General features: G+C 49.0%; 3 protein-coding genes across 4 annotated transcripts; 2 read left to right on the plus strand and 1 right to left on the minus strand.

The window, feature by feature from the left end:
* Positions 1-96: 96 nt before the first annotated feature.
* Positions 97-2,489, plus strand: LOC135673757 (pentatricopeptide repeat-containing protein At4g37170-like). The gene has a single exon (XM_065183025.1). It carries the CDS (start codon positions 235-237, stop codon positions 2,230-2,232), a length of 1,998 nt encoding a protein of 665 aa, XP_065039097.1. The 5' UTR covers positions 97-234; the 3' UTR covers positions 2,233-2,489.
* A 251-nt stretch (positions 2,490-2,740) lies between these two features.
* On the minus strand, positions 2,741-6,017 carry LOC135673763 (multiple organellar RNA editing factor 1, mitochondrial-like). 2 transcript variants are annotated; one of them, XM_065183044.1, is made up of 6 exons: positions 5,595-6,017; positions 4,466-4,563; positions 4,308-4,373; positions 3,942-4,088; positions 3,343-3,908; positions 2,741-2,959 (listed from the first exon to the last, which is right to left on the minus strand). In XM_065183044.1, exons 1-6 carry the CDS (start codon positions 5,981-5,983, stop codon positions 2,948-2,950), a joined length of 1,278 nt encoding a protein of 425 aa, XP_065039116.1. In that variant the 5' UTR covers positions 5,984-6,017; the 3' UTR covers positions 2,741-2,947. The 2 variants fall into 2 exon arrangements, with proteins under 2 accessions (XP_065039116.1, XP_065039110.1); XM_065183038.1 differs by having other exon boundaries at positions 3,343-4,088.
* Positions 6,018-6,849: 832 nt separating this feature from the next.
* On the plus strand, positions 6,850-8,473 carry LOC135673775 (non-functional NADPH-dependent codeinone reductase 2-like). The gene is made up of 4 exons (XM_065183059.1): positions 6,850-7,187; positions 7,360-7,600; positions 7,825-8,004; positions 8,129-8,473. Exons 1-4 carry the CDS (start codon positions 6,871-6,873, stop codon positions 8,351-8,353), a joined length of 963 nt encoding a protein of 320 aa, XP_065039131.1. The 5' UTR covers positions 6,850-6,870; the 3' UTR covers positions 8,354-8,473.
* Positions 8,474-17,571: the final 9,098 nt, after the last annotated feature.

Here is a 17,571-nt window from a genome sequence, read left to right on the forward strand (position 1 = left end):
TCCTATTTCTCGATTAAACCCGAGTCAAAACCGATCTGACAAATCCAGCTGAACCGACTCGGTGAACCAACTCGTCTTTCACAAATTTCATCTCCAATCTCGGATTCTTAAATTGACTCGACTCAAATGCAACCAACAAATCAATCTGACCCGACCCACTTGACTTGATGAACCAACTCACTCCCGAAGGTTCAAACAGCGTCCCCTCGTACCGACGACTCTGTTGATATCCACATGGTGAAGGTAACCTCTCGCCGGCGCTTTTCCTCTGCCTCAGCCGCCGCTGTCCCTTCTTCTTCCAAGTCCCCACCTCCCTCCTTCTCTCTCACCCCCCCGCAGGACACCATCTCCCATCTATGCGCCCAAGGCCGCTTCGGCGACGCAATCGCCCTCCTCTCCCGCCAGCGCCGCCTTCTCCCGGCCGCCCACCGCCCTCTCGACCTACCCTCCTCTGCCTGTCGCGTTGCAGCCGCCGCCGCAGCATCGGGCCGCCCCCTCGGTCTCCTCCTTTCCAACCGCCTGCTCGATCTGCTAGCCAAGTGTGGCGTCATGCCCGAAGCCCGCCGCTGGTTCGAGTCCATGCCCTACCGGGACCTCTGCTCCTGGAACACCCTCATCGGCGGCTATTCCTCCTGCGGAGACCTCGACGAGGTCCGGAGACTCTTCGATCGCATGCCCAGCAGGGACCACTTCTCGTGGAGCACCATTATCTCCGGCCACTCCCGGCATGGCCACCCCAGAGAGGCGCTCGGCCTCTACCGGAGAATGCAGAGCGAAGGGAGCGGGAAAGACTCGAACTTTGGTAACAAGTTCACGGCTTCCAGCGCCCTTGCTGCCGCAACAGCCATCCCGTGCCTCCGACATGGGAAGGAGATCCACTGCCACATAATTCGAATGGGGTTCGACTCGGATGCCGTCGTTTGGAGTGCGCTATCGGATATGTACGCCAAATGCGGAAGCATCGACAACGCACGCCATGTGTTCGACAGAACACTCGACAGGGATGTCGTTTCCTGGACCGCGATGATTGGGCGGTACTTCGACGGTGGGCGGAGAGAAGAAGGGTTTGAGCTGTTCTCGGATATGTTGAGGGCAGGCGTCCGGCCGAACGAGTTCACCTTCGCAGGGGTTTTGGATGCATTGTCGGAGCTGGCCATGGAAGGCCCAGGGAGGCAGCTGCACGGGCACATGATGAGGGCGGGCTACGATCCACTCTCGTTCTCAGCCAGTGCTTTGGTGCACATGTACTCAAAGTGCGGGAACATCGACAAGGCCAGGGCGGTCTTCGAGGGGATGCCGAAGACGGACTTGGTCTCATGGACTTCCATGGTGTCGGGATACGCTCAGAACGGGCATCCTGAGGAGGCAATCCGATACTTCGAGCTGATGCTGCAGTCGGGGACGAGACCAGATCACATAGCATTTGTGGGAGTCCTTTCTGCGTGCACACATGCCGGATTAGTCGACAAAGGACTAGAAATCTTTCACTCTATAAAAGATGAGCATGGGATGGAGCACACCGCAGACCACTACGCTTGCGTGGTCGACCTGCTCAGCCGGGCTGGCCGCTTTGAGGAAGCTGAGGAGATCATGGACAAGATGCCGATGAAGCCAGACAAGTTCCTGTGGGCTTCCCTGCTCGGTGGATGCAGGATTCACAAGAACGTGAGGCTAGGAAAACAGGCGGCAGAAGCACTGTTCGAGATAGAGCCGGACAACGCGGCAACCTACGTGACGCTGGCCAACATCTACGCCTCTGCCGGCCTGTGGGACGAGGTGGAGAAGGTGAGGAAGACGATGGACCGGCGGCGGGTTGTGAAGAAGCCTGGGTCGAGTTGGATCGAGGTGAAGAGACGAGTGCACGTGTTCCTGGTGGGAGACAAGTCGCACCCGAGGACGGAGGACATACATGCGCAGCTGGAGAAGCTGTACAAGAGGATGAAGGAAGAAGGATACGTACCGGACACCGAGTTCGTGCTGCATGATGTGGAAGACGAGCAGAAGGAAGAGAGCTTGGCGTACCACAGCGAGAGGTTGGCAGTTGCATTTGGGATCATTGCTACTCCGCAGGGCACTCCCGTCAAGGTCTTCAAGAACCTGCGGATTTGTGGAGACTGCCACACTGCGTTCAAGTTCTTCTCCAGGATTACACAGAGGGTGATCATTGTCAGGGACTCGAGCAGATTCCACCACTTCAAGGAGGGGAGCTGCTCCTGTGGGAACTACTGGTAATTTGAGTTGCATATTTATTCTAAGAAACTAAGAGCTATCTGCTACAGCTTCAGAAGTTGGTGTGGCCATGTATAGTAGAGTGAAACCCAGACCAGATGATGCATAGTAGATTATATACAATAATAACAAGGCAGGTATTTGGGAAAGGGCCAGGATATCTACAGGGCAATGGGAAGGAATAGTCAACACCCTAGTGATTATGTAATCCTCGTAGATTTTTTGCTGATGAATTTGGAGAGTTTTCTCCTTCCACATTATGTTGCAAAAGGACTCTCTCTCTCTCTCTCTCTCTCTCTCTCTATTTGCTGATGATATTGGATGGCTATACTCCTTATATTTATCCCAATTTGCAAAATATGTTTGCAGCTGTGGCACTGGACAATGCCGAATCCATCCACAAAATAGATGATCGGATCTAATATCTGATCCTTTTCGGATCACAGATTTAATCAAAACGTAAGAACTATAGAACTAAGATTCATCATCTGTGATGGCTTTTCAGTTAAAATAAAGCGAAGAAGAGTTTCAGTTAAAATTCATCAACTATAGAACTAGTGTTCGAGAAACCATGAAACATAAAGCGAAGAAGAGTCATAGGCAGTTTCAGTTAAAATTCTAATACATTCCACATAGGCTGAGATGGCTTCTGACCAAAAAGACATGGAAGTAGAGGTGGGCACCTTCACGCTGAGAAACCTTTTGACCCAAAGGCATGTCACCACTTCCCCTATTTCAGAGAATATATCAGAGAACAATCACAAAGAAAATTAATTGCGTATATAACCAGAAGCAGATTTAACTTTTAACTAAACTAAATCTTATCATACAAAGAAGTATGCACTCCACCTACATGCCAAACAAACAAAATGGTATTTCCAGAACCCATGACTTAGGTTATTCGCGGTAAAAAAACTAATTATACTGAACAATATCAGGAGAATATGGTCATTCAGCACAATCAACAACAAGAAAGGATAGCACTCCAATTTTTGCAAGTATTATGAAAATTATACAGCTATAACCTTCTAAGGTAATATATGAATCATGCTAGCCAATCAAACAAATCATCAAGAAAAGAATTGAAAAATCTGAATATGTAGGGAATATTACCTGCCAGGACCCTGTTTGACCTTTGGTAGGACCAGAATAGTTTTGTTCATAGGCAGAACCTGATCCTTGCCCTCCAAAATCAGATCTGACGTCTCTGCTACTCTCTCCACCATAACCAAAATTGCCATTTTGTCTGTGTTCCCCACCGTTACCAGGCATTGTCTCCTGCCTATGGTTTTGGCTATAACTAGGACCTGATCCAGGCCTGTTATCTGCCCCAGTAGAGCTTCCATACATATTTTGTTCTCCAGGTCCTCGTGTGATGTTCCTCTGCTCTTGAGGAGCAAAATTACCATGATATCCTTGGTTGAAATTCCTCTGATTTGAAGGCATTGGATCTCTACGTTCTCCTTGATAACCATCCCTTACCGCAGATTGTGCATAGTTTCCCTGTTCTCCTTGTCTGAAGTCTCTCCTTTCTCCTGAAGGAACAGAGTTTCTACCTCCAGGGGCATCATAACCCCTTCCATATTGCCCAGGCTGACTATTGGCCTGCTGTGGAGCATAGTTTGGTCCACCTCCTTGCATCGAACCCCATTGCTCATTTGGTGGATTTCCTTGTGGAGGTGGTCTGTTATAATTTGGATTTCCTTGTGGAGGTGGTCTGTTATAATTTGGATTTCCTTGTGGAGGTGGTCTGTTATAATTTGGCCGGTCATATCTGTTTTGATTCCGTTCTCTACCTTGCCTACCATATTGAATTGGAGGAGGCCTTGGAGTAATAACCCCGTTCTCATACTTGTCACCTGAATATAAGAAGGAAATGTACCAGAAAAGAAGCTATGTTTTAAAAGAAAAGAAATTATAACATACAAATAAACTCAGAACATCTGAATATGGTCACATTAAACTGTAAGCATTGCAAAAATGCTAAACATGTGCAACTTGACACATCCTTAGTTACTGTGATACTCTGATAGGTCGCAAAGATACAAGAAACGAAGTTTAGAAGGAAACGTACAGACCTCCATACTCCTTATTGACAGGATCAATATACGAGTCTGGCAATATGAAGACAACACCAGGCAAACCTAATTTCATTATAGCAAAAATTGTAAGTCCTAATTCTCATATAAGACCCTCCAAATGAGTCCACAGGAAGGAACCAACTACACAAGCTTACCGCGAAACTTTTCCGACATTTCCTCGGTCATTACAGCCTGAAAACCATGGTAAGTTGTGGTGCTAAGTGCATACATCCTTTTCTTGGCTTCTTCAACACTGCAAATAACAACCAATGTTTACTGCAAGATATCCATCTCACTCAAACACATGAAGCATCAAGAAGATGCTTCAAATATACAGTCACATAAAGAAGATCAAAACAAATATAATGAAAGGAACTAATTTTCCAAAGTGCAAAGGAAAAAAAAGGATCCAGAAGTCTTTGCCAAGAAGACATTTGTAGAATATACACCAACGTGTGACGATCCAAGATTCTAAAATAAACTAGAACAAACCTAGCATCCCGTGAAAGGAGCTGTCACCCTCCTCAAACCAGACTCACTTGTTATGCCAAATATACCCAAGTAAACTGAAAGACATCACTACAGTCTTTCTGGTCCCTGCAACTTGGATCTTGTATGATTTAAGGTGCTCCCAATTGGCTATCCACCTGCTGTAAAACTCTAATTTATAGCAACTATCTATCCTCTTTCCTTGTTCCTTCTCTCTGAATCTTAAATCATCTTACTGTCTATAAGCCAGCTCCAATATTACCTCTCTATCTTCTACCTCTCCTCTAACTTCGAACAAAGCACCTAATCACTTCAGGTCCGTCATCTCCGGGCACCGAATCATAATATTCTACCCAATAAACTAACGAAAAAAATTGACCAACGAATGAAGGTTAGTTTCATCTTTTTTGGATTATAGATAGCAAAATTGTTATTTATTCATCCTCAATTATGGGAAACAAGGTAGGAAAAGAATTGTAACCAGAGTGAAGATGTAGCTGCCGAAGACCACCTTGTCCGATCCCTTCTCGTATCTCCTAAGCGACTCTTGACCATGATGTTCACCCTCCAGTCCTATACAGTCTTGAATAGCATTTATGTTCCCAGGATAGCGTGCCACTTCTATAATCGGACCAGGAAAAGCCAAGTACAAGTACATGTTTCTAAGTATAGACAAACTTTGTAGAACTCTCATCAAAGACTAATCATTCTCAAGAACTTTGTTAACATCACTCGAAGAAACTTCTTTTCTAACCGTTTTCTAAAAGGAAACCAATCTCAGGTTTGATCTTTTACCTGCCGACAACCTTTGCTAGTGTTTGGATGTAGGTCTCGATCATCTCTTCACGGCTTGGTGCGGGGTCCTTGGGGAAGTCCATGGTGATGAGCCAGTGATTGTAATCGCATCCCTCGAAGAGGATCTCATCAGGCCCGAACTTGTCGTCGGCTCCGCCGCTAGAACGGCTGCTGCAAAGAGGAGCCGACGACCGGAAGGAGAGGGATGGGATCAAGGAGTAAGGTCGTCGGAGGCTAGGGTCCCCGAAGGGGACAGGGGAAACGGCGGCGAGGAAGGGAACGGAGGGAGGGGAGGGAGAGGCGTGGATCGCCGAGAAGAAGCGGCCATGTCTGAGGACGGCGGACGAGAGGGCGACGGCGCGGCGAATGCGGAGGGAGGCGAGCGCCATGGCGTGCGGGGCGAGGCAACGAAGGCCGACTAGGGTTTTACGGGTGGAGAAATGGGTTTAACGTGACTTAAGTTGCGTTCGGTCCGTCGACCAAGAGGCAACACGCGTCACGGCCTAAGCGAGTAAGGCCCAACTTAAGCCGACCCAGCCCGATCCAAATCCGCTTCCAGTGTGAACTTGCCATTTCATGGGTCATTATGTATGCCCATTTATCTATATTTGATCAAAATTGATGATTTATCAATGCATTAAAACATCTAATGCAGCAATCTAGACGAGTTAAAGGTGGTGTTAGATCAGATTTTATTGTATGAGGTAGAAGCTGATTGGAATTCAATCGAGGCCTTTTCTTTGAGTAAGTCTCGAGTCGAACTTTATCAATAATATCTAACTCAGTAATTCTGTATCGAGAATGTAAACTAATATTCAAAGTAAAAGAGTTATGTTCGTGCTATATTATTTTCGGGCTTAGCTCGGAGTGTGATAACATTTGACCATGTAGCATTAAATTGGATGACGATAAGTCACATGTTGACTCGAGATCCAAAATCTAATATTAGAATGTCAATCATCTAACACCCTAACACACGTGTCATCCATGTCATCACACTCCTAACACGTGAAATAGGTAAAAATTTATCATATTTGATAGATATGCGAAGTTATCATGAAATCTAATATAAAATTTTTATTTCGTGGATAATTATAGAAAATTCTCAGTTCAAATGGATGGCTAGCGAATTATAGTAAAAAAAAGTATTTTTATTTCTATAGAAAAATGTGAGACGTGGATACGGCTCAGCCAAACAAAAGCCACTCGCTTTTCCCGTTCCTATCGCGTCCTCATATTATAAACCAAGTGGAAGTTGGATAGGAACAGCGTAGGGATGCAGATGGAGGTAGAGCCGCAGGTAGTGTTAAATTCGGGGCGGAGGATGCCGGTGCTCGGCATGGGGACGGCCACCTACCCGGTGCCGCCCGACGAAACCATAACGACGGCGGTGATCGACGCCATCGGGCTCGGGTACCGCCACTTGGACACGGCCAGCGTCTACGGCTCGGAGCGGGCCGTCGGCCGGGCCATAGCGACCGCTCTGGAGAGAGGGCTGATCGGCAGCCGCGACGAGCTCTTCGTCACCACCAAGCTGTGGTGCACCGACATGCACGCCGACCGCGTCGTCCCTGCACTGCAAGAGTCTCTCAGGTATTTATTATATGCACATGATATATGTTTTATATGACATAGATAATATTACTACTAATCACAGCTCAGAGAGCGGAAGACTGCGACAGTTGCCATAAATTGAAACCAGGATTGACCTTTAGCAACAAAAGAAGATTGTGAGCTAATGCGATTGTCTTATGAATGATTGTAGGACTTTGGGTTTGGAGTACATCGATCTGTATCTTATCCACTACCCTGTTAGACTAAAAGGTGAGAAACGAATGGTTTTCACCAGCGAGGACATAATTCCCTTGGACATGCCAACCGTGTGGGAAGCAATGGAGAAATGTCAGAGTCTAGGTTTAGCTAAATCTATCGGGGTGAGCAACTTCACATGCAAGAAGCTAGCTGACCTACTCAACCATGCAAGAATTCCACCTGCTGTGAACCAGGTAAGTCGTAACTCCATCGAATCCATTCCTTTCTTTTTGTTTGCTTGTTAGAAATGAAACAGGAAAGTGAAAGTATTGTATGCTGCAATGCGATGCACAAGTATCCAGTATCATCAAATTGTTAAGATGACAGTCACAAAAATAACCATGGAGCTCAAATGGTTAGTGTAAGTAATGCATTCTTGATCATGGTGTCATAGTAACAGTTGTCGTTCTTGTGATAGGTGGAGGTGAATCCTCTTTGGCAGCAAAGAAAACTACGAGGCTTCTGCTCGGAGAAGGGAATTCATGTGAGTGCATACTCTCCGCTTGGTGCAGTTGGAGTCCTATGGGGCTCCAATGAAGTGATGGAATGTGAAGAGGTCAAAAGAATTGCTCAGTCTATGGGGAAAAGCATAGCCCAGGTCAACAAATTACATTACTTCCTTCACTGTGCAGAAAGAAAACTTTGGTCGACTAAATCTTGTCGTCAATTAATTATAGATCTTTAGAGTCTGATCTCAATCACAACGTTTGGTGTATGGACAGGTATGCTTAAGATGGGGTGTCGAACAAGGTGTGAGCGTTGTAGTGAAAAGCTTTAACGGGGAGAGGCTCAAGGAGAACATGCAGATATTTGACTGGTATCTGAAAGAGGAGGACAAGGAAAGGTTGAGCCTAGTACCACAGAAAAGGCTTGTTCTGGCTGAGCCATTTATATCACCCACTGGTCTCTACAAGTCTCTTGCTGAATTTTGGGATGGTGATGTGTAGATAACACAGCACAGAACCATGAAACATAGCGAATCATGCATGCCATTCCCAGAGATGTCATGTAAGTCTCTGTTTTAATACGGAATTCGAAGACTGGTTTGCCTTTACAATAGGCATATATGGTTTCTGTTGTTGCATGTCATGCCAAATTTCTTATGGTTCGAACGATATATGCACAGTTCCAGTTTCCTTGCTAGCTAGTGTTAGCAATTCTAAAGCAAGTAGCAGTTAAGTCATTGTCAAGTGGATGGTTAAACCTAAGTTAGCAAAGAATAAGAACTACAACGAAGAGATTAAGCATAAAGCAATAGCAGATAAATCCGGATGCAAGAAACGAAGAAGAAGAGAAGAAAAAGACCGACAGAGGTAAGAAATGAGAAGAGACCGGTGGATAGTTGATCGGTTGCTTCATCGATCAGCGAAGCATTCCGGAAGTAGAATAACTCCTCGTCGATCATCAAAGCAACCCTAACTTGTGATTGTGTTTCCCTATATCATATGATAGTTTTCCAAATAGGAAACATTGGGAGTATTTTGATAGGGCATATTTTGGTATCGCCCATATGGATGTGGTCAGCAATCACATCGGACATAGAGCCTCGGGACTGAGATAGGGCGTCACGTCGGGCATGACACTTCAGACTCGGGACGATGGTCGTCCCTTTCCGCACCATCCGGAGCCACATGGGAAACCGCCTGATAGGGCATGTTTTGGCCCTAGGTGAATCACCAACAAACATCAACCATGTCACGATCGCAATGCCACATGCCACCAAAACCATGGGGTGCACGCCACGTCATATTTCAACTGTATAACAGTGTGACCTGACCACCCCAAGAGCTCGGGGCGGTGTCATCTGTTTTGGCGACGACACTGTCTGATGCCACTCAAGCACCCCCAAAGACACTATCTCGTCAAAGGGGTTGTCCCACCCCCGCGAGGATCAGCGGCAAGGCCGAACTAAGGCACGACCGACTTTTGCATGCAGGTATAAATACCCAGGCCGATCCCAACCAAAGTAGAAAAAAAAAGAAAGAAAGAAAGAAAGGAAGGGGGGGAATCGGAACCGATCTAACTTGCTCATTAGAGGGGCCAAAGTCGGGACTCACCCGACGAAGCCCGTTTTGCAGGGAGGCGATCGCTACCAAGCTGCAAGCGTCATCATCCCAAAGTTGCCATCTAATATGCAAAAGAGGGCAGCCCAGCGGTTAGGACCCTGACCAGCGCCAGCTCGCATCTCCCATCTCAAGGAGGTGCCCATGCTGCAAGGAAGATCGCCAACTGTCTAGGGGATGAGGGAACACATCTCGCCATAAGCGGCGCTCGGGTCAGTTGGCTTTGGAGTGCTAACCTCCAGCCGCTTATGAGGACTCGCTCGATTCCACTGCCTCAACCCTCGCTAGAGGCGCTCGAGGGGTGCAGCCACCCCATCAATCCATATATTCCACCAAAAGTTCTCGACGTCAGCACGTGGGCCTAACTGTGCTGACTCATCAGCCACTATACTTTTGTTCACTAACATTTTGGCGATAGAAGGAGGGCCTATGTCGCAGGAATAGTTGGTAGGAACTCGCCCCAGGAGGGAACCCCCAACCGACCTCCCTTCCGTCGAGCCAGAAGGTCAAACCCTTTCCGCCCCTACAGACGGAAGGATACCGGCTTCAACGCCTGATTGTTACTGGCGTTTGTTCAACGACCCAGGACTATCGCTCCCGGGGCTCGCCCTGGGGCCCTCGGCCGTGATGCCCGAGGCGTTCCTCAGCCTAACCAAACAAGTGCAGACTATGGCGAGCATGATACACACGCTCGCCCCGATCGTTCCCCAAATCGTGCAACTAGTGACGCCCCCGACCAATCCGGCCCAACAACCCCCGAATAGGGAACAGCTCGGGATCAAGGAGGCCTCTAGGTGAGCGATAGACCCGAGGGATCCTCCCAAGCAGATCACACGTGCACCTTACCGAGCCACGCTACCTCATATGGAGCATGACACCATATCGTCCGACTCGGCGGTTGACTCGTTTAGAGCCCAGTTGTCCCAGGTCAATCAGCGCTCGGATGCATTCTAGCGCGAGCTTCGGAGGTTGCGTAGCGAGTCTAGCGAGGGCGCCTCGGGCGAGTCCCCTTTAACCCAGGAAGTGCAAGACAAACCAGTACTCCTCAACTTCAGGTTCTCGATATTTGAGACATATGATAGAGGCTCTGATCCCATGGAGCATATCTCAGTATTCCGGGCCCAAATGACCCTCTATGGCGCCTCCGATGCGCTGATGTGTCGAGCGTTTCCAACCACTCTGAGGGGGTCGGTGCGGATGTGGTTCAGCCGGCTATGCCAAGCTTCAGTCTCGTCCTTGGACCAGTTGGCCGAGGAATTTGAGCAAAACTTCCTCGCTAGCGCACGACCCAGGCCCTCCATGGCCACTTTGCTCGCACTATCTCAACGCGAGGACGAGTCGCTCTCTTAGTTCGTGGCATGGTTCGCCACTGAGATCCGGGGCTTTCTGGATGCTCACCCCTCTCTAATTTTGCAGGCATTTCTGATGGGTTTGAAACCTTCAAGGTTCTTTTGGTCGCTGATCGAGAAGCCGTCAACGACCATCTCATAAATGCTTCAATGCGCCAACCAGTACGTTGCCGCCGAGGCTCTAGTGGCAAGGAGGCACGTGGAAGGTAGGAACCCAATGACGCAGCTGTCTTGAGGAACGACCTTGGTGGTCTCGATACCTCCCCGCTAGGGGCTCAACCAACAAGAGCTGTCGCTCCCGAGGCCCCCACCTCTCCCCCTAAATGTGTCCCGCACCAAGATCTTTCTCCAGATCAAGGAGATGGGCCTCCTACAACAACCTCACCCTATGAAGGCCGCACCAAGGTTCTACCGGGACTATGACCATGACACGGAGGACTACCATGACCTCCGAAATCAAATACAAGCACTAATCCGGAGAGGCCACCTCGGATGCTACCTCAAATCCTAGGAGGTGACTCCACGCCCAGAGGACCCCTCGAGAGACAGATTGACGTCATCTCAAGTGGGCCAGCGGTCGGCGACAGTAGCCCGACAGTAAGAAAGGCCTATGCACGTAGCACAGTGGAGAAGCGTCCCCAGCCCAAGCACGAGCCTAAAATTACCTTTGGGGCAGGAGAGGTCGAGTGCTCCCACCATGATGACGCTGGGAGTTCCGCCGACGTCCTCTACTTCGATGCCTTCGGGAGGCTTCGCTTAACCCAAGAAAATCTCACCTCTGCGACGTCAGCTCTTATAGGGTTCACGGGGGATTCCATCTCCCCGCTCGGGACCACAGTGCTCCCCATCACCATCAGGGAGAAACCGAGGGAGAAAACAGTAATGGCCACCTTCATGGTAGTCGACCTGCCCTCGGCTTACAACGTCATCCTCGACCGCCCGACCCTCAATAGGATCTAGGCGGTGGTTTCCACCTACCACAGAACCATCAAGTTCCCAACTTCGGCGGGGGTTGGAGAGGCCCGGAGCGACCCGAGGGAATCGAGGCGATGCTACCTCACTGTGGTTGCTCTCCCAGCAAAGCCGCGCCTAACCCCGGTCCCTGACCCCCGTAAAGCACCTATACCACAAGTGACGCTGGAGCCCCCAGAGTTGCTTATCGAGGTACCCCTGAAGCGGAGCCAACCCGACCAGACCGTTAGAGTCGGGACTACGCTCCTTAAAGTGAACCAACTCCACCTTGTCGACTTCCTGAAGGAGAACGCCGACCTATTTGCATGGTCCCCCGAAGAGATGCCTGGGATCGACTTAAAGGTGGCACAGCATCGGCTCGACGTCAACCCTGAGGTGCGGCCAGTAAAGCAAAAACTAAGGTTCGCCCCCGACTGGCAGAGGGTGATCCGAGACAAGGTTGATCACCTCATAAAGTTCGGGTTTGTCACCGAGGTTAAGTACCCCCGGTGGTTGTCCAATGTAGTCCTCGTCAAGAAGCCTAATGGAAGTTGGAGAATGTGTATTGGTTATACTGATCTCAACTAGGCATGTCCCAAGGATTGCTATCCGCTCCCCAGGATAGACCAACTGGTTGACGCCACCGCTGGCCATGAACGCCTTACATTCCTGGATGCATTCTCCGGCTATAACCAAATCTGGATGGCGACTCAAGACTGAGAAGATACTGCCTTCGTCACCAGCCAAGGGGCGTATTGTTACTAGGTGATGCCCTTTGGCTTGAAGAACACTGGCACGACCTACCAAAGAATGGTCGATAAACTTTTCAAACACCAGCTCGGGAGGAACATGAAGGTATACATAGATGATATGATTGTAAAAAGCAAGGTTGCAGGAACGCATTTGGCCAACCTGGCGGAAACGTTCCAAACGCTTAGGTAGTTCAACATACGTTTGAACCCAGCCAAGTGCGTCTTCGGGGCCAGCTCGGGAAGTTACTCGACTTCATCATTCACCAACGGGGAATAGATGCCAACCCGGAGAAGGTTCATGCCATTACCGACATGCACTCCCCTCACTCGGCCAAAGAAGTACAGTGGCTTGCCGAAAGGTTGATAACGCTTAGCAGGTTCATGTCGCGTTCAGGCGACAAGTGCCTCCCCTTCTTCCGGGTTCTACGACGGGCCGATGACTTCACTTAGACCCCAAAGTGCGAGGAGGCCTTCGAAAAGTTGAAGGAGTGCCTCACCCGCTTGCCCCAGCTCACCTCGCTTGAGCCAGGTGAGACCCTCGGCCTCTACCTGGCGGCCTCAGCACAGGCCGTTAGTTCAGTGTAAGTTCAAGAGGTACCACCATCGGCACAACAACCAGTGCATTACGTCAGCCATGTCCTTGGAGGGCCTAAAATACGATACCCTCCAATCGAGAAGCTGGCCCTCGCCCTTATCATGATGGCCCGAAAGCTACGGCCTTACTTCCAAGCCCATACGATCAAAGTAATCACCGACCAGTCACTGCGACAGACTCTTTCCGACTTCGACGCGTCGGGTCGTATGCTGCGATGGTCGGTCGAGCTCAACGAATTTGATATTCAATACTCCCCCAGGACCGCCATTAAAGCTCAGGTACTGGCTAATTTTATCTCCGAGCTAACGCTTAAGGATCAGGCCGTAGGGTGGCAAAGCTGCCAGCGCACGTGGACGCTGCACATTGATGGATCTTACAATTTCGAGAGGGCCGGGATCAGGTTCATCCTCAAAGACCCGTCGGGAGAGACCTATGAAAGATCTCTCCAATTGAAGTTCCAAGCCACTAACAATGAAGTTGATTATGAGGCGCTACTCCATGGTTTGCGCCTTGCTCTAGAGCTGTATGTGGACTACCTTAAAGTCTTCAGTGACTCCCAACTGGTGACGGGATATGTCAATGGGAGCTATGAAGCCCAAGACCCTACAAAGGTATCATACATGATAGGGCATATTTTGGCCCTATGTGAATCACCGACAGACGCTGCAGACCAACACGACACCGTATGCCTCCAGAACCGCGGGGTGCATGCCATGTCAAGCTCCAACGGTGTGACTGTGCGGCCTGACCACCCCAAGAACCAAGGGTGGTGTCGTCTGCTATTAGGGCAGTGCCGTTTGACGATGCTCAAGCACCCCCGACGTCAGAGAGGTTGTTACGCCCCTAGAGTCAATGGCCATGCCGGACCAAGGCCCGACCAATTCCCGCACGCAAGTATAAATACCCCCAACCTGATCCAGAAGGGAAGGAAAGAGAAAAAGAAAAAGGGAGGAGATTCAGGACAAATCTGACTTGCTCGTCGGAGGGGCCAAAGTTGAGACTTACCCGATGAGGGCCGTTTTGCAGGGAGGCAATCGCCGCCAAGCCGCGAATACCTTCATCCCGAAGACGTCACCCGGTACGCAGAGGACGGTGGCCTAACGAGTTGGACCCGACTAGTGTTAGCCCGCATCTCCCATTGCAAGTCATAGGTGCCCAGCAAGCCAATCACGTGAGTGATGGCACGTGTGACTTGATACAGAATCTTTTTGCTTATTATATTTTGGCGTATATCACTTTATAACTATTGCATAAATGCATATATATATTGTGATGTCCTTGGATTTGTGCAATGGGAATCGGATCGTGATGAGTGTTGAATCTCGGATTTTGATGATAAAATCAATTGATGGGTTAATTGATCTAATCCATATTATTGAGTTAAGTGTGCAGGATTAACTACGATAACCAGAAAACATAAAGCAAGGATACCGGAGTCGAGCTCGATGGACGTTTAAGAGACCGAAGAATCATCGGAGATGCTGCCGGAACCAACCGAGAAGAAATCGGGAACGTGTCGGAAGTTCGCCGAAGAAATCGTCGGAGGCTCGCGGAGATCACCGAGAAGGCTCGGCTACTCGTTAAAGTCATCACAAAGATTGGGAGCTTGCAGGGAGTCCGTCGGAAGGAATTCGTCGGAAAGCTCGCCGGAACAAGACTCAACGTTCGCGGTTGAAAACTTGCTTAGGATGTTTTTGTGTTATGTAGTTCACTTGTAATTAGGATTAGGATTAAGAGATAATCCTATATCCTGGTTAGGGGCCAACTGGGCCCAAAGTCAGATTTGGTTTGGGCTAAAATTAAGCCAAACCAATGAATCGGAGAGCCAGGCGGTGGCACCGCCTGGCTGGGCGGTGGAACCGCCCAGCACCCGAGAGCTGGGTGGTGACACCTCCTTGGCTGGGCGGTTGCACTGTCCAGCACCCGAGCGCTGGGTGGTGACACCTCCTTGGCTGGGCGGTTGCACCGTCCTTGGCTGGGCGGTGGCACCGCTTGGCTGGGCGGTGGCACCTCCAGCATCGGAAACCCTAAGAGAATTCAAATTTTGGAGCCCAAAATTTGAATCCTCTTGAGGCTTATAAATACCCCTCAAATCTCAGCTGAGATTACAACTTTTGAGAAGCATTTTGATTGAGAGAAAAGTCTTAGAAAGTCTTAGCAAGTCTTGTTTTCAATTTGCTAGAGAGTTCTCCTCCTTCTTTCTTATTGAAAATTTGTAAGAGGTTGAACTGCTTGTAAAGGGTTGTAAAAGGGGTGTTTACCCTTCCATTTCAAGAGATTTGCTAGTAGAAGGTGGGAGCCTCATCGAAGAGGGGCATCGCAAGTGGAGTAGGTCATTTGACCGAACCACTCTAAAATCAGCGTAATCTCTGGTTTGCATTTTATTATTGTCATTTACATTACTGTAAATCTTCTTACTGCTTTAGTTCCTTATTACCCTTGCTGCACAACTTTAAGAATACGCTTTCAAGTTAAAATTTTCAAGTTCCGTTCTTATCGTACGAAAGATTTTTCTAAAATCGAAGTTTTAATCCGCTGCACTAATTCACACCCCCCTCTTAGTGCCGCTCCGATCCTAACAATGAGATCACGATAATGAGATCGATTCACCTTTAAACACATATCCTAAATAATCCCGGTCATAGGTTACTCGAGAGGGATATTGTGATAACCGGACAGACTAGTGTGCTGTATACCCATCCATATGATGGATGCAGCTGGTCTCATAGCTGCTCGTGTAGGGACACTAGGGATACAGTACAGGTGCTCATTGGAGAATGAGTTCACTGATTGATCCGCTTACGGAACGCTGGATGGTTAATGATGCCTTATTGTCAGACAACGATTCCGTAGTCCTAGTGGTGTATCTGGTCCTTAGACTTGAGACACCAAGGATGTCCTGTATGAGTGCTCCACTCTTTGATACCAGACTTATAGGTTTGGCTATCCCAGATCTAGTACAGCTGGTCATTGGGAGTGGTAGTCGACCTTACGAGGGCTATTGAGTGTCGATAGAGGATCATCCACTCTCGGCGTCATGAGAGGAATATCCCATGTGTTCTTGCTCAGCCTAGCTAGGGTCATTCAGGTTGAGAGAGAAAGAGTTCTCCAGGAGAATCCGATTAGAGCGAGACTCGAGTAGAAACCGTATGGGTCTGACAGCACCATGCTCGATATATGGTCTCTGGGATATTAGATGGATGAGGGACTATAGGTACACGGTAACTGAGGACAGACATGTCCAATGGATTGGATTCCCCTGTATCGTCTGGGGACTACAGCATAGTGGCCTAGTACGTCCGTAGTCGATGAGTCGAGTGAATTATTACAGAGATAATAATTCACTGAGTTAGAAGGAGTTCTGACAGGTATGACTCACGGCCAGCTCGATATTGGGCCTAGAGGGTCACACATATATGATAGGGATTGCAATGAGTAGAGGTTCGGATATGAGATATCCGACGGAGCCCTTATCTTATTGGATGCAGATCCGATACCCACTAGGGGAGGACCCATTAGGGTTTGACAGGGGACCTCTATAAATAGGAGGGATTCAGAGCCTCATAGGCTAGAGCCTTTGCTTGCCTTTCCTATTCTCCTCTTCCTCTCCACCTCAGAGCAGGCCTGGAGTCTTGAGGAGCGTCGTCGCAACCCTGCTGTGTGGATCACCGCTAGAGAGGAGGACGCTTGACCTCCTTCACCCTCTCCTAAGGATCTGCAAGGAAACAGGGATATACGATCTCCCTAGGTAACACAACCTACTCTATACGCAGTTTTAAGTTTCGCGGATTTTGCGCACCAATCTTCGCACGACGACGAACATCTTTTTGGGAATCGGGGATTTTGTTTTCTTGTTCTTCCGCTGTGCATGTGATGTCACCCCATGATTTCCCAACACCCATCTCCAGGAGGCTTCCATGTCACAAGGAAGATCCCCAACCAATCGAGGGGGTGAGAGGATACATCTTCCCACGAACAACGCTCATATTAGCCAACTCTAGAGTGCTGGTCCGCTGTGAGGCTCAGGCCGACCTTGCCACCTCAACCGGCGCCCGAGACATTTGAAGGGCTTAACCACTTCATCAACTCAATAATTCTACCAGAGGTTCCCGACGTCGACAGGTGGGCCTAGTCGTGCTGACTCATCAGTTACAGCACATTTGTTCACCAACAATACCTAATGGAGGTAAAGCGGCTCGTCCACCGTTTTAACCACCTTTCAATCACCAGAATACCTCGAGCGCAGAACGAGCGGGCCGATGCACTGGCCAAATCAGCCTCCACCCGTACCCCTGGGTCAATCCCAACCACTGAGTCCATGGCGCTCCTGACCATAGCGGCTCGCGAGGTCGCCGAAATAAATCTACCTCTGAATTGGGTAGAGGAGATCCTCCACTATAAGATGGGCGGGAAAGAGCCCGATGATCTAGCGACTGTGAAATGGTTGAGGCGAGC

Source organism: Musa acuminata, chromosome BXJ1-1 (assembly GCF_036884655.1).
Source record: "Musa acuminata AAA Group cultivar baxijiao chromosome BXJ1-1, Cavendish_Baxijiao_AAA, whole genome shotgun sequence".
Taxonomy (NCBI): Eukaryota; Viridiplantae; Streptophyta; class Magnoliopsida; order Zingiberales; family Musaceae; genus Musa; species Musa acuminata.

Bases quoted from the DNA above. Each gene is read 5' to 3' on its own strand.
- LOC135673757 (XM_065183025.1), top strand. From the start codon at position 235: ATGGTGAAGGTAACCTCTCGCCGGCGCTTTTCCTCTGCCTCAGCCGCC.
- LOC135673763 (XM_065183038.1), bottom strand. From the start codon at position 5,983: ATGGCGCTCGCCTCCCTCCGCATTCGCCGCGCCGTCGCCCTCTCGTCC. The intron at 4,374-4,465 runs GTAAGCTTGTGT...TAATGAAATTAG, and splicing joins AATGTCGGAAAAGTTTCGCG to GTTTGCCTGGTGTTGTCTTC. The intron at 4,089-4,307 runs GTCTGTACGTTT...TCTTATATTCAG, and splicing joins TGTCAATAAGGAGTATGGAG to GTGACAAGTATGAGAACGGG.
- LOC135673775 (XM_065183059.1), top strand. From the start codon at position 6,871: ATGCAGATGGAGGTAGAGCCGCAGGTAGTGTTAAATTCGGGGCGGAGG. The intron at 7,188-7,359 runs GTATTTATTATA...GAATGATTGTAG, and splicing joins GCACTGCAAGAGTCTCTCAG to GACTTTGGGTTTGGAGTACA. The intron at 7,601-7,824 runs GTAAGTCGTAAC...TTCTTGTGATAG, and splicing joins TTCCACCTGCTGTGAACCAG to GTGGAGGTGAATCCTCTTTG.